Raw genomic sequence first — 18,355 nt, forward strand, 5'->3', positions numbered from 1 at the left:
TAAGTGGTAGAGAAAGTCGGCATATAAAAACCATCTCTTCTTCTTCTTCTTACCTGGCACTTAGTGTTGCTCTATCTTTCCCCATGGTCTCTTTTCTATTAATAACAATTTATTTACCCCTTGTTTTGAAGAAGGAAGAATTGTTAAGAAATTGGGATAAATTAGACAAATTCATCTTTAAAAGCAAGAGAGGGGTTACCAAATCACCATTTAATAATGACTGGGGATTGACCCAAGGCATGCTACGAGGGCTTATGATGCAGCTACCTTGCATAAGCCAAGCAGGTCTAGGAGTGGTCAGTGGTTGGATGAGTGTCCTGGGAACCCCACAGATGGTGCCTTAAATTCTATGACACAACAGGGAGATAATTTAATAATGTGTGTGTGTTAAGTCCCGTCAAGTCGCTTCCGACTCATGGTCAACCTATGAATCAACGTCCCCCAAAATGTCCTGTCTTTGACAGCCTAGCTCAGATCTTGCAAACTGAGGGCTGTGGCTTCCTTTATTGAGTCAATCCATCTCTTGTTGGGTCTTCCTCTTCTCCTGCTGCCCTCGACTTTTCCTAGCATGACTGTCTTTTCCAGTGACTCTTGTCTTCTCATAATGTGACCAAAATACAATAGCCTCAGTTTAGTCATTTTAGCTTCTAGGGACAGTTCAGGCTTGATTTGATCTAGAACCCACTGATTATTATTTTTTTTTGGCAGTCCACGGTATCCGTAACACTTTCCTCCAACACCACATTTCAAAGGAGTCTACTTTCTTCCTATCAGCTTTCTTCAGTTTAATAATAGATGAAGCTAAATGCCCGTCAGCACTGAAGGTCACTGAAAATCACAGCAAAAGAAACCACGGAGCAGAATGCACATTCCACCACCTGTTTCTTAAGCCCAGATTATTCTTGCTTGAGAAAACTGCCCTTCAAATGTACTTCAGCTGTAACTTATCCCCCTTCATGAAGAAAAGTTCCCCCGCAGATGCATCCTAATTCTCCTTCAGTTTCTTCAGTACTGTTCTGTCTCCTCGTTCCCCCAACTCACTCACTTTTGCAGTGCTTAGGTCTGATTCCTTCATGCATGTTGACTGAGGACAGGTGAAAACTCTTTTTATCTGGCATACATATCTTTTTATCTGACTACAAATACAATTTATTTGTTTGTTTGGTGAAAGCTCCTGTGTTTGGTGTGACAGTGGATGATGGGAACATTCTTGGTAATTATAGCACCACCACCCCCGATTAATCTTTCACGTGTGCAAGTCATCACTTGAGGTTGCATTATCAAGTGATGATTGACCATGCATGCATGTGAACCTGTCCCTTAGATGGCAGAACCTTTCGCATGCCGTTTTGCTTTGATTTTCCATTGGAAAGCCTTCTTGACATGCTTCTTCTGCGTGCAAGAGAGCCTTGGACTGTGGAGCAGGTTCCACATGACCCAGATTTCAGCGACCTTCAGGCTGTGGACTACCATGAGGTCTTTGTAAAAACAGGGGTCGAAAGTCTGCAAGTGAGGGGCCGCAGAAGGCTTGGTGATTCCGAAAGTCTTGAATCCTTCATGCATAACGGGCTTGAGGTTGATCCTTTGCAGGCACATACCCAAGAACACATCATCAATGGGGAACAGCTCCACCTCCCCACAGGCCTGGGAGAGTTTCTTCATGGTGCTGCTGGATAGTACAAACCCCCCACCCCCTGCGTAGGCCGGATACATGTCTAGCCCGTACATAGACTCTGGGATGTAGTACTTGCTCTTCCGCACTCGGATAGGGTGTGCATTGTAGATGATGTCCCCAACAAAAAGATCCTCAGAGGGATCTTGTTTCTCAAGGAAGTGAACGATATTTTCCACGTTAACGAAAACGTCGGCGTCGCCTTTGAATATGAACTTGGCGTTGGAACAAAACTCTTCCGCCCAGCTTAGGAAATGGATCTCTTTCAAAGTCAGGTTGAAGAAAGTATCCTGGAAGCCCCACAACAGAACGTCCCGGTACATCTGACTCTCTTGACGGATAAGAGTCTCCCACATCGGCAGGGACGTCTTGTTCTTTGGGATCCCCAGGAGGAAAACCCTTTGCACCTGCACACCATTGATGGGCCCTTCCCTTCCCCAGGTTTTTCGTACAACCTCACGGCGGTCGAAGTCCTCTACCAGCGATTTGATGGCGATGAGCAAGAAGGGGCCACCTGGGTTTGTCCTACACTTCCTGGGCTGATTAACAAGGAGTTCAAACTTCCGATTGTCTTTGTTTAGAAGGTAATGCTTAAAATCAAAAGCAGAATGTGTCAAGGTTGCCAGAGTGGTAACCGAGTCCTGTTGCATTTCCACGTTGGCACGTTTCATTTCTGAAACAATTCTGGGCTTTGCTGCTGTCGTTTCTGCATTCAGCCGTTTCTGGAGGACTGCGGGAATGTGGAAGATCCGGGAAGTTGCTGCTGGCTTCTTCTGGCTGTCCACCTTTTCTTCTCTAACGGACGTGTGGCCCAGCTGGGAATAGATCATGGTGCAAAGAGCTACCAGCAGGAACAGCGTGCAGATGGCATCCCCTTTGAGTTGAATTCTCATTGTTTCCACGGATCTCTAAGAAGCGTCAAAGTTTGCATTAGGGAAACTGTCTGCTGGCCCCCTCCATCTGCAAATAGAGAAGCAAGAGATCAGGACATAGGGCCTGGTGACCAATCCCATTGAGGAAAGGCTGAGGGAGCTGGGAATGTTTAGTCTGGAAAAGAGGAGGTTGAGGGAGGACATGATTGCTCTCTTTAAGTATTTGAAGGGCGGTCACTTAGATGAGGGCAGGGAGCTGTTCCTGTTGGCAGCAGAAGATAGGATTCGTAATAATGGGTTGAAATTGCAGGCGGAAAGGTACCGGCTGGATATTAGGGGGGAAATTTACAGTAAGAGTAGTTCGACAGTGGAATCAGCTACCTGGGGAGGTGGTGAGCTCCCCCTCACTGGCAGTCTTTAAGCAGAGGCTGGACAAGCACTTGTCAGGGATGCTCTAGGCTGATCCTGCATTGAGCAGGGGGTTGGACTAGATGGCCTGTAGAACCCCTTCCAACTCTGGGATTCTGTGACAGCATGCGTAGCATTACTTGCAAAGTTTATAAATGGCTATCCAATTTCAACTGCTCTGAAGAAGGTAGATGAGAGCAGTGGTGACCTTGCTCCTTTGTTGAGTTACGCATATCTGTACTCTGCACACCCACGTGTTCGACAAAGAACACACCACTGACAGATAGTTTCAGCTGAGTAGCCATGTTGCTCTGCAGTAGAAGAGCAAGATTTGAGTCCAGCAGTGACAACTAGATTTCTAGGGCATAAGCTTTAAAGAGTCAAGGCTTCCTTTGTGAAACATGGAGTATGGAAGATAACACACACACAATTACACACCTTTTCCTTTCCTGCCCTCCTGATAATCTTTCCCTGCCTTCCTGTAATCTTTCCCTGCAGTTATTATTTTGCTCATCTAAATTGTCCAAGTAACACTTTCATTGGGTAATACTGCCTTTACTCAGCATCCATATGGCTCTCTCACTTTTCAAAATGCTTTACATACATTATCATAATAATCTAGGACATTTGTAAAGTCTAGGACATTTGTAATAATCTAGGACATTTGCCTGTTGGGATAACCCTGAGAAAAGGTACTGGTACTCAGTACCAGTGAGTATAGTCACCAGAAAAGCCCTGATCCTATGCATACTTGGTGCTGGGACCTGCCCTTTTCTGTTGGTGGAGCTCCCAGATTTCTGGCTGGGTCTTCAAATCAAAGAAACGAATGGCAAACCAGTGGTTTATTCATAAACAAACAGAAATGTCTATACAGTCCATCGAAAGGCCAAGTATCTTTGTGTATTTTGGTGTCTATGAATTGTTAGTAGTAGAAACGTGCAACTTGAATTAAAAGAGTTCTTTTAAAGGCCGGAAGTGTCCCCCAACGTATAATGTACATCTTCCTTAAATTACTTTTTTTAACACCCCTGCAATCACCCATTCATCCTTGCTCGGAAGATTTTTGCCCATTCATTATTTAAGTAGCACAGTTTTGAAGAGGCATGTCTGTGCCCGTGTATGTGATGCTGGTTAGGGGGAATCTTTTGCTACAATGCTGTTCCTGCTGAAAGAGTCCCTCCGCTGCATGCAACTGGTGCATAAGATGGACGAGTCTGCCTCTGAGACTCCATGCCACCTTCTGAAGAGGACCCCAAGGCCCAGGGCTGGCGAGTCCAGCTCCATTTGGGCTGAGTTCCTTTCCTTGCAGATGTCTGTTTTTATGTCAGATGCTAATGTCAGCCTTGGTCAGTGTTCCTGGCTCCTTCTGTACTGTTTAATTTTCTAGGCTCAGGCTTTGGATGAAACTTGAACTGATGGAAACCCACATTTTCCATGACTTACAGATTTAGCTTGCCAATATTTTGAAAATTGGCCACCAGCTTGATATACAAAAGCCAACAAAATCCTGAAGCTTTCAGGGGTTGGGCCAGAGCCCAGAGTCCCTTCTTGCTGTCTCATTTCTGGGAGGGGAAGACTGTTGAAATACCACACAAAAGACATGGAGCACAGCCAAAGTAGAGGTTTCTGCTCTAGGAAAGATCCATAGCAATTATATTGCTCTGCATTCTAGGCTTGGAGTGGGGGTAAGGACTTCCTGTGGGTGCCAGATCTGGAAAAATAAGGACAGGGAAGCTCAGGATCTCAGGGTTACTACCTGCTCCCTCTTGCATTTTGTTAATGCTACCCATAATAAGGGTCAAGATGGGCATATATGTTTTAATTAAAATAGTTAATTATGGAAGCTCTTTCATGGCATTTAGTTTGAACAAGCCTTTCGTCTTCAGAGCTTCTCGTTTTCTGCACCCGATTAATCCTATTGCGGGCAATCAGGCCTTTTGTCAATGTGCAGACATTGCCAGCCATCTCCTCCAGCTACATTAAGGGGTATAAATATAGCCCTATTGCCCACAGTGGGCTGGTGCCACTTTCCCCTTGTACAGCCCTGCATTTAATGTGCAGTTCCTCTTCCCCCTTCCCCTTTTGCAGTTGCCATTCTGGAACCTCTCTTCTTCAAGAAGGTAACTATGAACCCACTTGGGACTCTTAAATCTTTACTCTCTTAGCTATGTGTTGGGAATTGTTTGGGTGTGTGTATGTTTTTACCCTATGTGATTACCTTTTAATAAAATCCTTAAAACTTCATAAAAGCCTCCTCGTTATTGGGTGGCTCTCCATTTGGTTTGCTCAGCAGACGGAACTGGTTAAAAGATCCCCACGCCAGCCTCTTGCATAGCTCTATCTAGTATCCAGCTAATTTCCCCCAATAAAGGAGACCCCTGTGCTTGGTGTAACATTCACAGGTCACACCTGTGGTTACCGCCACGTCTAGTTTGGCCCTGAAATACAGCAGTATCCAATTTCTGATTGAATACCTTACATGTCTGTCATTAACTTTAGAAGAACAATAAAAAGATACTTTATTCGTCATTGGGCTTGATACTAGCACTATTTATAAATCCAATGAACTGTTCTTGTGATACAGCAAAGGGAGGAAAAATGCAAATGAGTGTTTTATAATATTTAACAGTGTTAGCCAGGGTGTCTATAACGTGCATAGTTTGCTCAATGGTTCCCCTGACGTTTGATCAGTCGCTCCCCCAATTAAAGCTTTCAGCCCTAACAGTGTTACCCTTATCTATGGAAACGTGGAGGAGTCTTGCGGCCCATCAGAGGCCAACCAATTTATGGTTGTAAAAGGTTTCTTGGGCCTTGAGCCCACTTTGTCAGATGCAGTGAAGTGAATCCTCAACCAGGCAGATGTTATACTCCAAGAGAGGGAAGGAAGGAAGATTGTCAGCAAGGAGTCACCAGAGATCATCTGCTTTTAGCAATTATCCAACAATGGCAAATGTTAAGCCCGTTGGGAGTTCCTCTTCTGCTACCCCACCGGGATTTATATCTTCACATTGTTCTTCTCTAAAGCCACACATTTATTCGTAAAGATTTGACAGTATCTTCTGGAAGTAATGCAAGGCTTGTTCGGGCAGACGAGCCCTTGGTGGTTGTCGTGGGAAGGCTCTTCTTTCTGTGAGTAACTTTTAAAATATTGTCAATGGTCAGTTATGCATGGGAGTTTTACCTGAGGTTCGTTGCTCGCTGGACCCACACTTGCCTGTTGGGAATCTTTGCACCAGCAGTCTCCAAGCTCAAATCAAGTCCCTGCCTCTATAAATGCTGCTTTGTAATTGACTTACTTTATAGAGCTTACTGTGAGAGAAAAGCCCTCCCCCCAAAACCCAATGGCAGCATAAAAAAGCATTTTAAGAAAGAAAACAAAACAAAACATAGAGCAATCTGGAAGGGGGAGAGAAACCCAAGCCTTATTCTGCTCAGAAAGAGCTCTGAGGAAGCAGGAAGCATTTGAATCCCTGCCTCTTTACACCCTGCTTTGTAATTGGCAGTGAGAGAAACCAAGCTTCCTTCTCCTGCACTTTGCCTTATATATGGGGATTTCACCCAGGCTGAGCTCAGGGGAAGATGGAAGAATCGGGTTAATAGAGGGACGGGAAGTCCCGGGATTTGTGAGGGCTGGCTGTGAGGTCATCTCTAATTGATGGAAAACTCATGCATAACTCCAAGGAACAACCGAGACAGACGGGGGGGACGGACATGAGTGTAAGTACCCATGCATAAACGACCCATGTCATTTGCTCCAAGATATGAGTGAGATAGTGTGACTTAAAAATCCAACTCAATGCATTAAGTTCTATCCAGCAGATCCATTCTGCTAATGGAAGAGCTTTTCTCCAGTGAATGGAACCTTCCCCTGAGGCAAGACACCACTCGCCTTGGAGGAAGGCTCTTTCCCCTAGAGCACTGGTTCCCAACCGGGGGTCCACGGACCCCCAGGGGTCCGCGAGAACTAAATTAAGGTCCGCGAAACAAAGTTATAAACCCATAATAAATTAATATTTTCAATTAAAAGTTCTCTATTATAAAAATATATTCAAATATTATTCTGAGTTTAATGTTTAACTAACAGTTATGATTAAAGTTTATTTTCAAATTCTCTGAATTTTTATTTTGAACCTTGGGGTCCCTGCACTGAACAAAAAAGTCCTAGTGGTCCCTGGTCAAAAAATGTTGGGAACCACTGCCCTAGAGGAAAGTGTCTCTGCTAGCAGAACCGATCCATGAGAGCCATCTCAACTGGAGGTCAGTTGTAATAGCAGGAGATCGCCAGCTACTACCTGGAGGCTGGCAACCCTACTCCGACCCTGTTATTTCCACGATGCTTCAGAACTCATCTTCTGTATTTCCAAAAGTAGAAATCAAGCCACCAAATGCATTTGTTCAGCTTTGCCGCTTCAATGCTTACACCACGGTAACAAGCTAGGGAGACCTCAGGGTAAATCTTTTGCTGCCTCTGTGGTGTAAGTCAATCCACAGTTAATGCTGTGGCAAACCAAACCACAGTCAACCTCAGAGCCTGTCTATACCTCCTCTTTCCATGCAATTCTGAAGGGGGGCTGAATGCCCATGTGAGCCGACATGACCCCTATGCTGGGGGTGGCGCCTGAGCAGGATGGGGTTTGGAGAGGGGCAGGACTTCAATGCCATAGAGTCCAATTGCCAAAGCAGCTATTTTCTCCAGAGGAACTGATCTCTGTCGCCTGGAGATCAGTTGTAATAGTGGGAGATCTCCAGCCACCACCTGGAGGTTGGCAACCCTAACATCGGTGTAGAGCGACTTACGCCAGTTCCCCTTGAGTGCACTGACATCCCGGGAGGCGTTCTTGGGGGTGGAGCTGCCTTTAGGCAGCTTCCTAATCTCTTTCACCCTGGGAACGCCCCTCCACGCTGAAGCGGGGTTACGCCAGCAAAATACCAGGCGTAGCCACGCTGAAGTCTATGGGGCATTTTTTTCGCCTTTTTTATTTTACACGTGTTTATATTTCTTTTTTCCAGCCAGGAAGCCTCTGCGGAGATGGTGCAGGGCGCCACTCCCGGCCACTGCCTAACTGTCCCCCCCACCTTCAAGAATGGGCTTCCAGTGAAGCAAAATGCGGCCAGTTTGGCCCTCTGGGCTGCATCTGGAATTGTCTGACAAAGAGCTCTAAACAAGGCAAGTAAACAACAGCCATTCCAGGATCCAGATGCTGTGACTTGGCATATAAAGTACACTACCATGGTACTATTTCAGTATCTTTCCAAGGTACTCAGGAGAGAGAGAGGAGATCACAGAGAGGAAGAATTCTGTATTGCAGGGTTGCAAGACATACCACTAAGGGATCACATGCAGCTCACCAACACCTGTGGTTCAGCTGACAGCCCCCCTACCAATCTGGAGGGTATTGGCTGGGCTGTGTGTCCTCAATTGGCTCTGAGCAAAGCCCGGCTCAGAATCTTGGGGCAGCTCAAGCAACGCCAAAATAGATCAACAGCACATCTTAGGCAAGCTGCCACAAAGCACCAACATCTGGAACCTTTTTTCTCATTTGAAATGCTAACAGCAAAGCAAGGTTCCAAATAGTGAAACCAAGTGGAGGTTGAAAGGTTAAACCCCCTCTCCCTGCCTTGCACAATCCTAGGGCAAATCGAGGTTGTGTTAATCTGCAATTTGCAGTGGAGCTACAGAACATGACTGTGACATTCATCTCCTCTATTTGAGCCTTATATATGGCCAAATCCTCAGCAACACAAACCCTGAGATTCATGTGGTGACCTAATGATGTCATCCTGCAGGATCTTGTGATGTCATACTTTCGTAGGGTTGCCAATCTCCAGGTAGTAGCTGGAGATCTGCTATTACAACTGATCTCCAGCTGATTTAGATCAGTTCCCCTGGAGAAAATGGGCACTTTGGCAATTGGACTCTATGGCATTGAAGTCCCTCCCCTATCCAAACCCCACCCTCCTCAGGCTTCGCCCCAAAAACCACCTGCCAGTGGCAAAGAGGGACCTGGCAACCCTTTACTTTCACAATATGGGCCACTTATTTCCAGTCAAGGTCAATTCTGGACCACATAACTGGGTGGATACCCGATTGAAAGGGTTAAGAGAAGATACCTCATCCAGGTAAGTCTGGAGTAGCTCTGTTCTATTACCTTACCTTTAAAAAAAGGAAAATTTTACACTCTCTCTTTTTGGCAGAGGCTGTACTTCAGAAACAGCCTCTTAATTCCTTTGGGAAATGATTCTGCACCAAATAAATATTTACATACAGATAATGGGAGCTCAGCTCATATTCCCTCTGCAGAGTCTTCCTTGGTGGTCTCCCATCCAAGTGCCGACCCTGTTTAGCTTCCAAAATCTGACAGGATCAGCCTGCACCGTTCCACCTTCCCTCTCATGAAAGTGTTCCATGGGAAAATAGGGAGCCACCCCAAGGTTGGATTAATTATCCCACATCTAAAAACTAACCCAAATCTCTACTCAGGGAGGCCTTTTTCAATATTTTCACATAGTTCGCTGGGAGGGGGAGGGATACTTTCAACTTTTGTTCACATATACAGTCTCTCCCTTGTGTATGTCTGCTGCAACATGTTGTGTACAGTAATCCATACCGTGACATTTAATGAGGATTGCAATGCTATGGAAGAAGGGCATTCTTCCTATACCTATAGGGCAAGGTGCGTGCCTGTGGACACACACGGGAATGCTGAGGAAGGAGGGGGGAACTTGTAAATAAATCACCATTCTTGTGCAAAGCATGAAAAAGAGCCAACCTTGTATAGTAAGCTGGAGAGTCTGCGAGGTGGGTTTGTAAGAGGCACAGCAGCTTGCTAATTGCTTTTGAAAAAGCCGAAAACATTTAGTTCTGCCAAGAAAAGATCCAGGAGAGGATAAAGCTAGAAACAAGGGCGAGCTTTCAACCAGGTTTGTAGCACACTCCCCAACCAAGCAGAAAGACTTCATACTTACATCCAATGCAATCGTTTCAATACTGTATCCCTTTGGTAATGGTTGTCCGGGTGGCTGCCAAGTAAGCACATCTGGATTCAGTTAGTCCTGGCATTCCTCTGCCTCTGAACATATAGCCCAGGGAAGCCTTGCTGAATTAAATAACCATGGCTCCCCTTTTTGTTTTAGTGAGCGGAAGGGGCAGCTGTGCATCCCTTCCATGCGTAGGATCACAAGCAAATATGGCTCATTTCTCGTGTCCAAAAACTTGCCGATCGGGGGAGGGGGCTGGAGGAAATAAAAACTTGTCTATGTTAAGAAAAGGAACTCAGCCGGCCTCCGAGTGCTAGTCACATGACCTGAGCAGATGTGTCTCTCCAAGAGTTGGAAGAGTCAAGGCGTACACGTGATACAGATGTTCAGCAGCACAAAGGGGGCTGGCTAAGAATGCATGCATCTGGGAGGGTCATTTCCATGTTTGTGCACATATGCAAAAGAGAGAGACAGAAATTTGGAAGCATCCGTGGCTCCTCTTTTAAAAACACACATGAAATTAGCTGCTTGTAAAACCCAAAAGGAATAGCACTTTCAAACTTAAGAAGAATTATAAAGCAGTTAACACTTCTAGCTGAACCCAAGACTGATGATACACAGACACCCTTGCATTCTTTTTTAAAAAATTGTCCTCTTAATCGTTTTAGACCGAGACCAAGTAGCATCTCAGTTTTAAAGCAGAGAACCAAAGTGTCTGTACTGTAAGACGTATGTGATTATCATTAATAATGATGGGAGGGGCCATGGCTCAGTGGTAAACCACCTGCTTGGCATGTATCAAGTCCAGGTTCAATCCCTGGCAGCTCCAGGATCAAGCTGTAGGATATGTGAAAGACATTCCATCAGCGGTACTGGAGAGAAGATACAAGAAAGTTCTCAGCAGAAAGACTCTTCCCCTGCGAGTCAAGGGATCTTGAAACCACAGAACATGTCTTGATTAGATGCCCATACTATCAGGAAGTCCGTATAAGATTTATTTTTCCCTTGGTCAAAAACTTCCATGGTCGATCTGAACTATTTCTGGCCAAGATGCTATTAATAGACGAAAAGCCTCAGGTTTCTCTCTAGACCTCTAAATTCTGTATCGCAGCGATTAAAATTTGGCGTACCTTGCTAGGAAAAGAATAAGTGATACAATGGATTATGTAAATGGGTCATCAATAAGCCTGTGATGATTTGCATTTCTAACCTTACTTTTTAGACTTGTACTATGCAAATAGGCATAGGTTATAATTAGGGTTGCCAACCTCCAGGTAGTGGCTGGAGATCTCCTGCTATTACAACCGATCTCTAGCCGATAGAGATCAGTTCCCCTGGAGAAAATGGCCGCTTTGGCAATTGAACTCTATGGCATTGAGGTCCCTCTGCCCCAAAAACCTCCCACAGGTGGCAAAGAGGGACCTAGCAACCCTAGTTATAATGCTCTGTATGTGTATTGTTGGTCATTGACTGTATTATTAAAGATTTGATTTGATTTGACATTAAAGACTTCTGCCTGAGTCCCCCAAGAGCCGCTGCCAGTCAGAGTAAATACTGACCTTGTTGGATCAATGGTCTGATTCAGTTATAAGGCAGCTTCATGTGTTCGTGTTTTCAATTATAATTTGCCCTGTATCAACAACCAAAACACATTGAGCTCTTCAGAATAGCATGAACAAAAGCCAGGGTCCTGGCCGCTACAACTTGACAGGTCACATTGAGATGAGGTAAGGGGAGAATTAGGAACAGGTCTCCTGCTGCATTTTCAACTTTATATTGCGGCTGTGTAGGCTTGATGCCAGAGCCCAGGGACCCAGAGTGACCTGCAGTGGGAAGAAGGGCTGCTCCAGATAACTAGGCTATTTGGGGTGAATTGCAGAGGATGAGCCCTCAGAAGGGCGAGCAGGAGGGGTCTGGAAGACTTCCCCATCAGCAGTTGGCATCTGCACGACAGACATTGGGTGAGTTGTATTTATTTTTTATTTACTTCATTTATGCCCCTCCTTTCTCCCCAATAGGGACCCAGAGTAGCTTAGAACATTCGCTCCTCCATTTTATGCTCACAATGACCCTGCGAGGTGGGCTGGGAGCGTGTGACTGAACCACGCTCACCCAGCAAACTTCCATGGCAGAGGGGGGATTTGAACCTGGAGTCTCTCAGATCTTAGTCTGACACTAACTGCAATTGGAAGTTTAGTAATGATGTGCAAATTTGTAATGTGAATGTAAATTAGCCTGTGTAAATGTGGATCCTCTTTTTGGTTGTTCGTAAAGGGCCACCTTTCCCAGTCCAGGTTGGGGAGAGGGAGAGCACTTCCGCAGGTGGTTTTTCTTTTAATGGAGTTTTGTAGTTGTTGTCTAGAAATGCGATGCCGGGAACTGGAAGGGGACGGTTGACAGTGGGGCTATTTCATCTCCCCCCCATCTTGTTTTCTCACCACCCAGCTGTTGTCCCCCTTGCTGGAGAAAATGTAGGTGTGGCAGTCTTCCTGCAGAAAAATGAGGGCAGGGGAACCAGTGCATCAGTCACCCTCTCTCCCCTTCTGACCCAAAATCTGGCAAACAGAACCACCTGAAGAAAACAATTGCAGATGTGAAGGGCTGGCCCCGAGGGAAGTAGCGTTCAGCTAGTGCCAGAGATCCAGACTCCTCGAGGGAAATGGTTTGCCAAAGAAAGAGGAGAGAAGGCTTGACCCCAAGTTTATTTTATTTAGACCTTTAAACCCTGCTTTCCCCTCAACGAGGACCTAAATCGGGCTACGACATTGTCCTCCCCATCCTCTATTTTATCCTCACAGTCACAGCCCTGCGAGGTGGTTCGGTTGAGAGACGGTGTTCGGCCCAAAGTCGCCCAGCGAGCTTCCACGGCAGAGCGGGGATTCAAACTAAGTGTCCTAATCTGACACTGACCATTTAGGCCACACCGTCTCTCCCTAAATTTTGAGAAGAGTGGAGAGAGTTTGTGCAATGTGCACGAGGGAAGCGAAGGAGAGCGTTTTGGGGGAAATGGTGTGGGGAAGGGACGGGTTGTGCTGCACAATCCCGGCATACCCTCGTGGTGAAACACATGCAAAAAAAGGTTTACTCTGTACCGGGGCTGGTGGGGGAATTGGGTAGGACGCTGCTATCAAGTTGCCCTTGTTACTAATCTTTTAGAGGGCCACTTTGTTCGACTCCTGACTTACGCACATGAGAACTCAGGGCTTGTTTGTGGCGGTACTCACACCACTACTGAATACCAGCACCTTTGGGGGTGGCTCTTCCAAGTCCTGATGGGGAATTGTTGGAAATCAGTGCAACCTTATATATAACCTTTTAAAAAACAAACAAAAAACAAAAGTACTGTGGACACTGATATGGAACCATGTTTGCACAAGGGGGAAAACGGCAGCCAGCCTTATATGTGTGTATACATATACATGTGCACATTGTTTAGTATATATGATGACGAAACAGGAAAATATGAAACTGTTTTCCAGGGTAAACACTAATAGCATATTAAATCTGCACACCGATGCAGTATTCAGTGTGCAGGGTGAGAAATGGCACTGAGAAGTTCTTCGCATAACGCCATGAGCCATTCATCAGCTATGGTGCCAGCTGTACCGCATGCCCAAATCCAAGATGGCAGCCTGTGGCCCTTGACATCGCAATGTTCCCCCTCTGTTGCTTACTACATGTATGGGTGCAAAGGTCTCCGATTCAGTCCCTGGCATCTGCAGTTCAGGACCTCCAGCAGCAGGTGAGGGGCAGAGTGGGGAACGGAAAATAGTCCTGGAGCAAGCCAAGCTGTGTGGGCCCTGCAGAGCTACGAGGTGATGCTTCAGGAGCTCACTGGTTCAGCAGTGAGCACTGGCTCACCCAGGGCTTCCTCTTACAATCGGGCAGCACTTTGGGGAGGAGAAAGATGTAGATAAGCTGGAACGTGTCCAAAGGAGGCAACAAAGATGGTGAGGGGTCTGGAGACCAAGTCCTATGAGGAAAAGTTGAAGGAGCTGGGTATGTTTAGCCTGAAGAGGAAAAGACTGAGAGGAGATATGATGACCATCTTCAAGTACTTGAAGGGCTGTCATATAAAGGATGGTGCCGAGTTGTTTTCTGTTGCCCCAGAAGGTCGGACCAGAACCAACAGGTTAAAATTAAATCAAAAGAGTTTCCATCTAGACATTAGGAAGAATTTTCTAACAGAGTGGTTCCTCAGTGGAACAGGCTTCCTCTGGAGGTGGTAAGCTCTCCTTCCCTAGAGGTTTTTGTCATCTGTCAGCAATGCTGATTCTATGAGGCAGTTCGTGAGAGGGAGGGCATCTTGGCCATCTTCTGGACACTGGGTGTGTGTGGAGGAGGTAGTTGTGAATTTCCTGCATTGTGCAGGGGGTTGGACTAGATGACCCTGGTGGTCCCTTCCAACTCTTATGATTCTATGAAATTGGTGAATTGATACCCATCTTCATTGCCACTGAAAGGCTGAAGACATGTGGACCCACAGACGCTGAGTTCATTGCTGGGGCTTGCTCCTGGCTAAAAGCAGCCCTCTAGGGCAGCATCCACCAGGAAATTTCCCTTTCAGACAAATGGCCAGCCTGCTTCTGCTGTAGAGAGACCCTTGAGAGCTAAGGCCAGTTAGAATGGAGAGTACTGAGCTAGGTGGACCAATCCTTTGACTCAGAAAGCCAGCGTGGTGAGGTGGTTAGGAGCAGCGGACTCTAATCTGGTGAACCGGGTTTGTAGGGTTGCCAACCTCCAGGCACTAGCTGGAGATCTCCTGCTATTACAACTGATCTCCAGCCAATAGAGATCAGTTCACCTGGAGAAAATGGCTGCTTTGGCAATTGGACTCTATGGCATTGCGGTCCCTCCCCAAACCCCACCCTCCTCTGTCTCCACCCCAAAAACCTCCCACCAGTGGCAAAAAAGGGACCTGGCAACCCTACGGGTTTGATTCCCCACTCCTCCAAATGAAGCCTCCTGGGTGACCTTTGGCTAGTCACAGTTCTCTCCGAACTCTCTTGGTCCCACCGACCTCACAAGGTGCCTGTTGCAGGGAGAGGGAAGGTGATTGTTAGCCGTTTTGAGACTCCTTAAAGGTAGAGAAAAGCAGGGTATAAAAACCAATTCTTATTCTTCCTCAGTTCCCTATGGTCCAGATGTTTTGGCCCATTTTTTTTTGCTTAATAATTTTATCCACGTCTGCAAACGTTTTGGCTCAGCTATGCCAAAACATGCCGCTGGGATACCAACTCAAACCCCTTCCTCCTTCCCATGGCCAGCCCAAGACAGAGACTGTTCCAAGCTCTTAAGCTCGACTAAAGTATTAAAAACAATCCACGTCATGCAACGAAAACTCCCCTTTGAACTCTTGCTGCTCAGTTCCCAAGAGATATTACCAGAACATGCAAGCATTTGTTCCTTTCGAAATACGAAGCAGCTTTATTTGATTTTTGCCTTATCTTGGTGTGTCGAAAAAGAACAGCATGTTTTGAAACTGGAAGTATAAAACAAAGAGATCTCTAAGACTGCCAGTGCATATGATTAAATTTTGTAATAACAGCAAAATTAAAAAAGGATCCAAGTTAACAGTTAACGAAACACGGATGCTTTCCTTATCAGTTTGGCACTTCAAAGCAAATGTAAAGTGCAAAACTAAAGTGCAAAACTAAAGAGGACAATAGAGAAAATAAAAAATACACAGAAATTTTAAAATGTGGCATGTGAAAGAGCTGCCTCTTCTAATTTCTTTTGCAAATTACCGGCTACTTCTCATGTTACAAAAGTAACACCTAAGTCTGCTTTCCCAAGCCGCCTTTCTGCTCACACCCCTCCTGGTCCGCTGTGCAGTTGTTCCTTTGCTGTGGACTGCATCCATCTCGCCCACCCTATCCTAGTCTTGCCAACTTTGGGCTGGGAAATTCCTGGAGATTTGGGGGTGGAGCCTGCTGAGGGCCGGGTTTTGAGAAGGGCGGGACTTCAGCCAGAGTCCACCTTCCAAAGAGACCATGTTCTTCAGGGGGACTGATCTCTGTAGTCTGGAGATGTCATAATGCTGGGAAATCTCCAGGCCCCATCTGGAGGTTGCCAACGCTACCCTAGTCACTGTTCAGCTCCCTGAAAGCTCTTGGATGAGCATACGCTACACACTGGAGGACTGGCTGCCTCTGCAGTGGGAAAGGGTGCTTGGGAGTGAAGCCTAGTTTTCATGGAGTTCATTATCAAGAAGTCACGAGAAATTATATCTGAAATTGCAGGATTCTTTGGTCAAATATGCTGTCCCATTAATGGGGGTGGGGTGGGAGTAGGGAAACTGTTTTTGGCACTTTGAGAGTACAGTTTCCCACAAATCACCAGACTTAAGGGTATTTGTGTGTCTTGTGACTGAAGGCTTGAATAGGGTACAGTCCGTGGGATGGATCCAACCACCTTCCAAGTACCCTTCCTCCAATTTAAGTGGCACTTCTTCCAACTGAAGAGCTATTTAAGTTGGAGGAAATTTTCTCTGGAGGGAGGAAGGCTTCAAACTTTGCTTGGGTAAGTGGTAGGATCCACCCTAACATTTTTCATCAACGGTATCCACAAATAAAACTACCAGTGTGGTGCTAAGCAGAGTGACGCCCTTCTAAATGCGTGGATTTAGGATTGCACTATACTTGCTTCGTCACAGCACATCAGAAATGGAACAGTGTTGCATGGTGATGCGTGTGGTGCTTACGCATTTACTATGTGGGACGGCACAGCAAATAGCACAAAGACTGCAGGGTCTGAAATCCATTTTCTTCAAAGTTGGAGGCTGTAACTGGGCCAATCTAGGGCCCAAAATGTACCTGATTAATGGCGGACACCAGTTTGCCATTCCACGAACCCGGTAACTGCACAGCGATATTGTGGTGTGTCTGTGAAATCACAGGCAATTCTTATTCATTTCAATGAACATTTGAAGAACGAAGCTGAAAACAGGTTGGGAGGGCGGGGACAATGGCTTATTTTTGAGCAAGGCAAAAATTGAGAGTGATGAATAGTCCTGTATTTGATGTGAAAATCACCCAGAGCTGAACTGAAACTTGAAATCCCAGCTCCAATCTGCAAGTTAAAATTTGCAATGACCTTTTTTTTTTTTAAATGTCACAATTTTGATGTAGACATTATGGCTGCATTCAGACAACTAAGTAAAACATGGCTTGTAGGATACCCCGCTACCATTGCACAGATTTTACTGCAGTTTTACTGCAGGTTGTACCCAATCCGGTTGAGCTTGACTGCTACAGAGCAATGCTACTGCAACAGCCAATGAGGTGTGGCAACGGCCAAACTCTGGTTAGCCCAAGGGATGTAAATCAGTTTGTTCATTCTTACCTTCCCTCCACCTCCCACCGGAGAAGACATCCTCCATACACTGCAATCCCTGTGGACAGGCAGCCAGAAGGGGCTACCCTGTTCCACAAACAGTGATTCATGAATGCAGATTTCGTAACAAACCAGTTTGTATGAAGTGCAGTTCACAAACCAGCCTTGTTTTGAAACCAGATTTATTTAAAAATATTTATATCCTGTCTTATCTCCTGAGATTCAAGGCAGCTAACAAAGCAACAAAAGCTATGCAGAGACGAAACCAGCATGGATGGGCCGCCTCTGCCTAGAAGAGGGCATCACCAGGAGAAGGCTGTCTGAAGGGCAAAACTTGCACATTCCAGTTTAGTGGCAACCAATAAACCCTGGTGTTGGCATGAATTCAGTCCGATTAAACATTCTGTTTTTGGTATGGCTTTCAGGTGTGAGTAGTTAAATGCCAGTAACAATACATAGATACAAGATAAACCATAAATTGCACAATGGTGCATAAGCAAAGATCGAAAACAGACCGCCTAGAAATTCTAATTCTAGATGGCAAAAAGGAGCACCAGAAATGCCAAGGGAGAGGTGAATCTCCAACAGATGGCGAATGTGTGTATTTTTCTGAGTACTCTTAGTAGGTATTAGTTAGATTGTTTCTCTTAAAAAAAAGAAATCAAAAGGTGCCGTGACAATATATATTAGTCTATTCCATCTTTTGTTGTAGTGAAATAAAAATTGCCATTACTGACATTGCAACCTTGTGCAAGGTTACTCCAATCTCGATCGTACTGGGAATTGTCATTTTTCAAGCTTCTAGTCTCCAAAAATACATAGCATCAAAATGGCTTTTGTTCAGTAGTTTGTGAGGCTGTTGAGAAAACTCTTCCGAAACATTGAACTGCCACTGCTGGCATCAGTAGGATTGAGCTGTTTTAAGGTGCTACTACGAAATTCCAACCTGAAATCGTCTCTGAATTTCAGATGCATGAAATTCTCAACGATTGAGCCCCTGGATCCACTCTGAGAAATAGTGAATATGGTAGGCTTTGGTGGGGGAGACCCGGGCAATTTCTCAAAAGCACAGAGAGGCAGGAAATCAGTC

General features: G+C 45.6%; 1 protein-coding gene across 1 annotated transcript; it reads right to left on the bottom strand.

The window, feature by feature from the left end:
• Nucleotides 1-1,320: 1,320 nt before the first annotated feature.
• Nucleotides 1,321-10,072, bottom strand: B3GNT9 (UDP-GlcNAc:betaGal beta-1,3-N-acetylglucosaminyltransferase 9). The gene is made up of 2 exons (XM_056862685.1): nt 9,919-10,072; nt 1,321-2,632 (listed from the first exon to the last, which is right to left on the bottom strand). The coding sequence occupies exon 2, from the start codon at nt 2,563-2,565 to the stop codon at nt 1,321-1,323; it is 1,245 nt and encodes a 414-aa protein (XP_056718663.1). The 5' UTR covers nt 2,566-2,632; nt 9,919-10,072.
• Between the last annotated feature and the right edge of the window lie 8,283 nt (nt 10,073-18,355).

This window comes from Euleptes europaea, chromosome 17, assembly GCF_029931775.1.
Source record: "Euleptes europaea isolate rEulEur1 chromosome 17, rEulEur1.hap1, whole genome shotgun sequence".
Taxonomy (NCBI): domain Eukaryota; kingdom Metazoa; phylum Chordata; class Lepidosauria; order Squamata; family Sphaerodactylidae; genus Euleptes; species Euleptes europaea.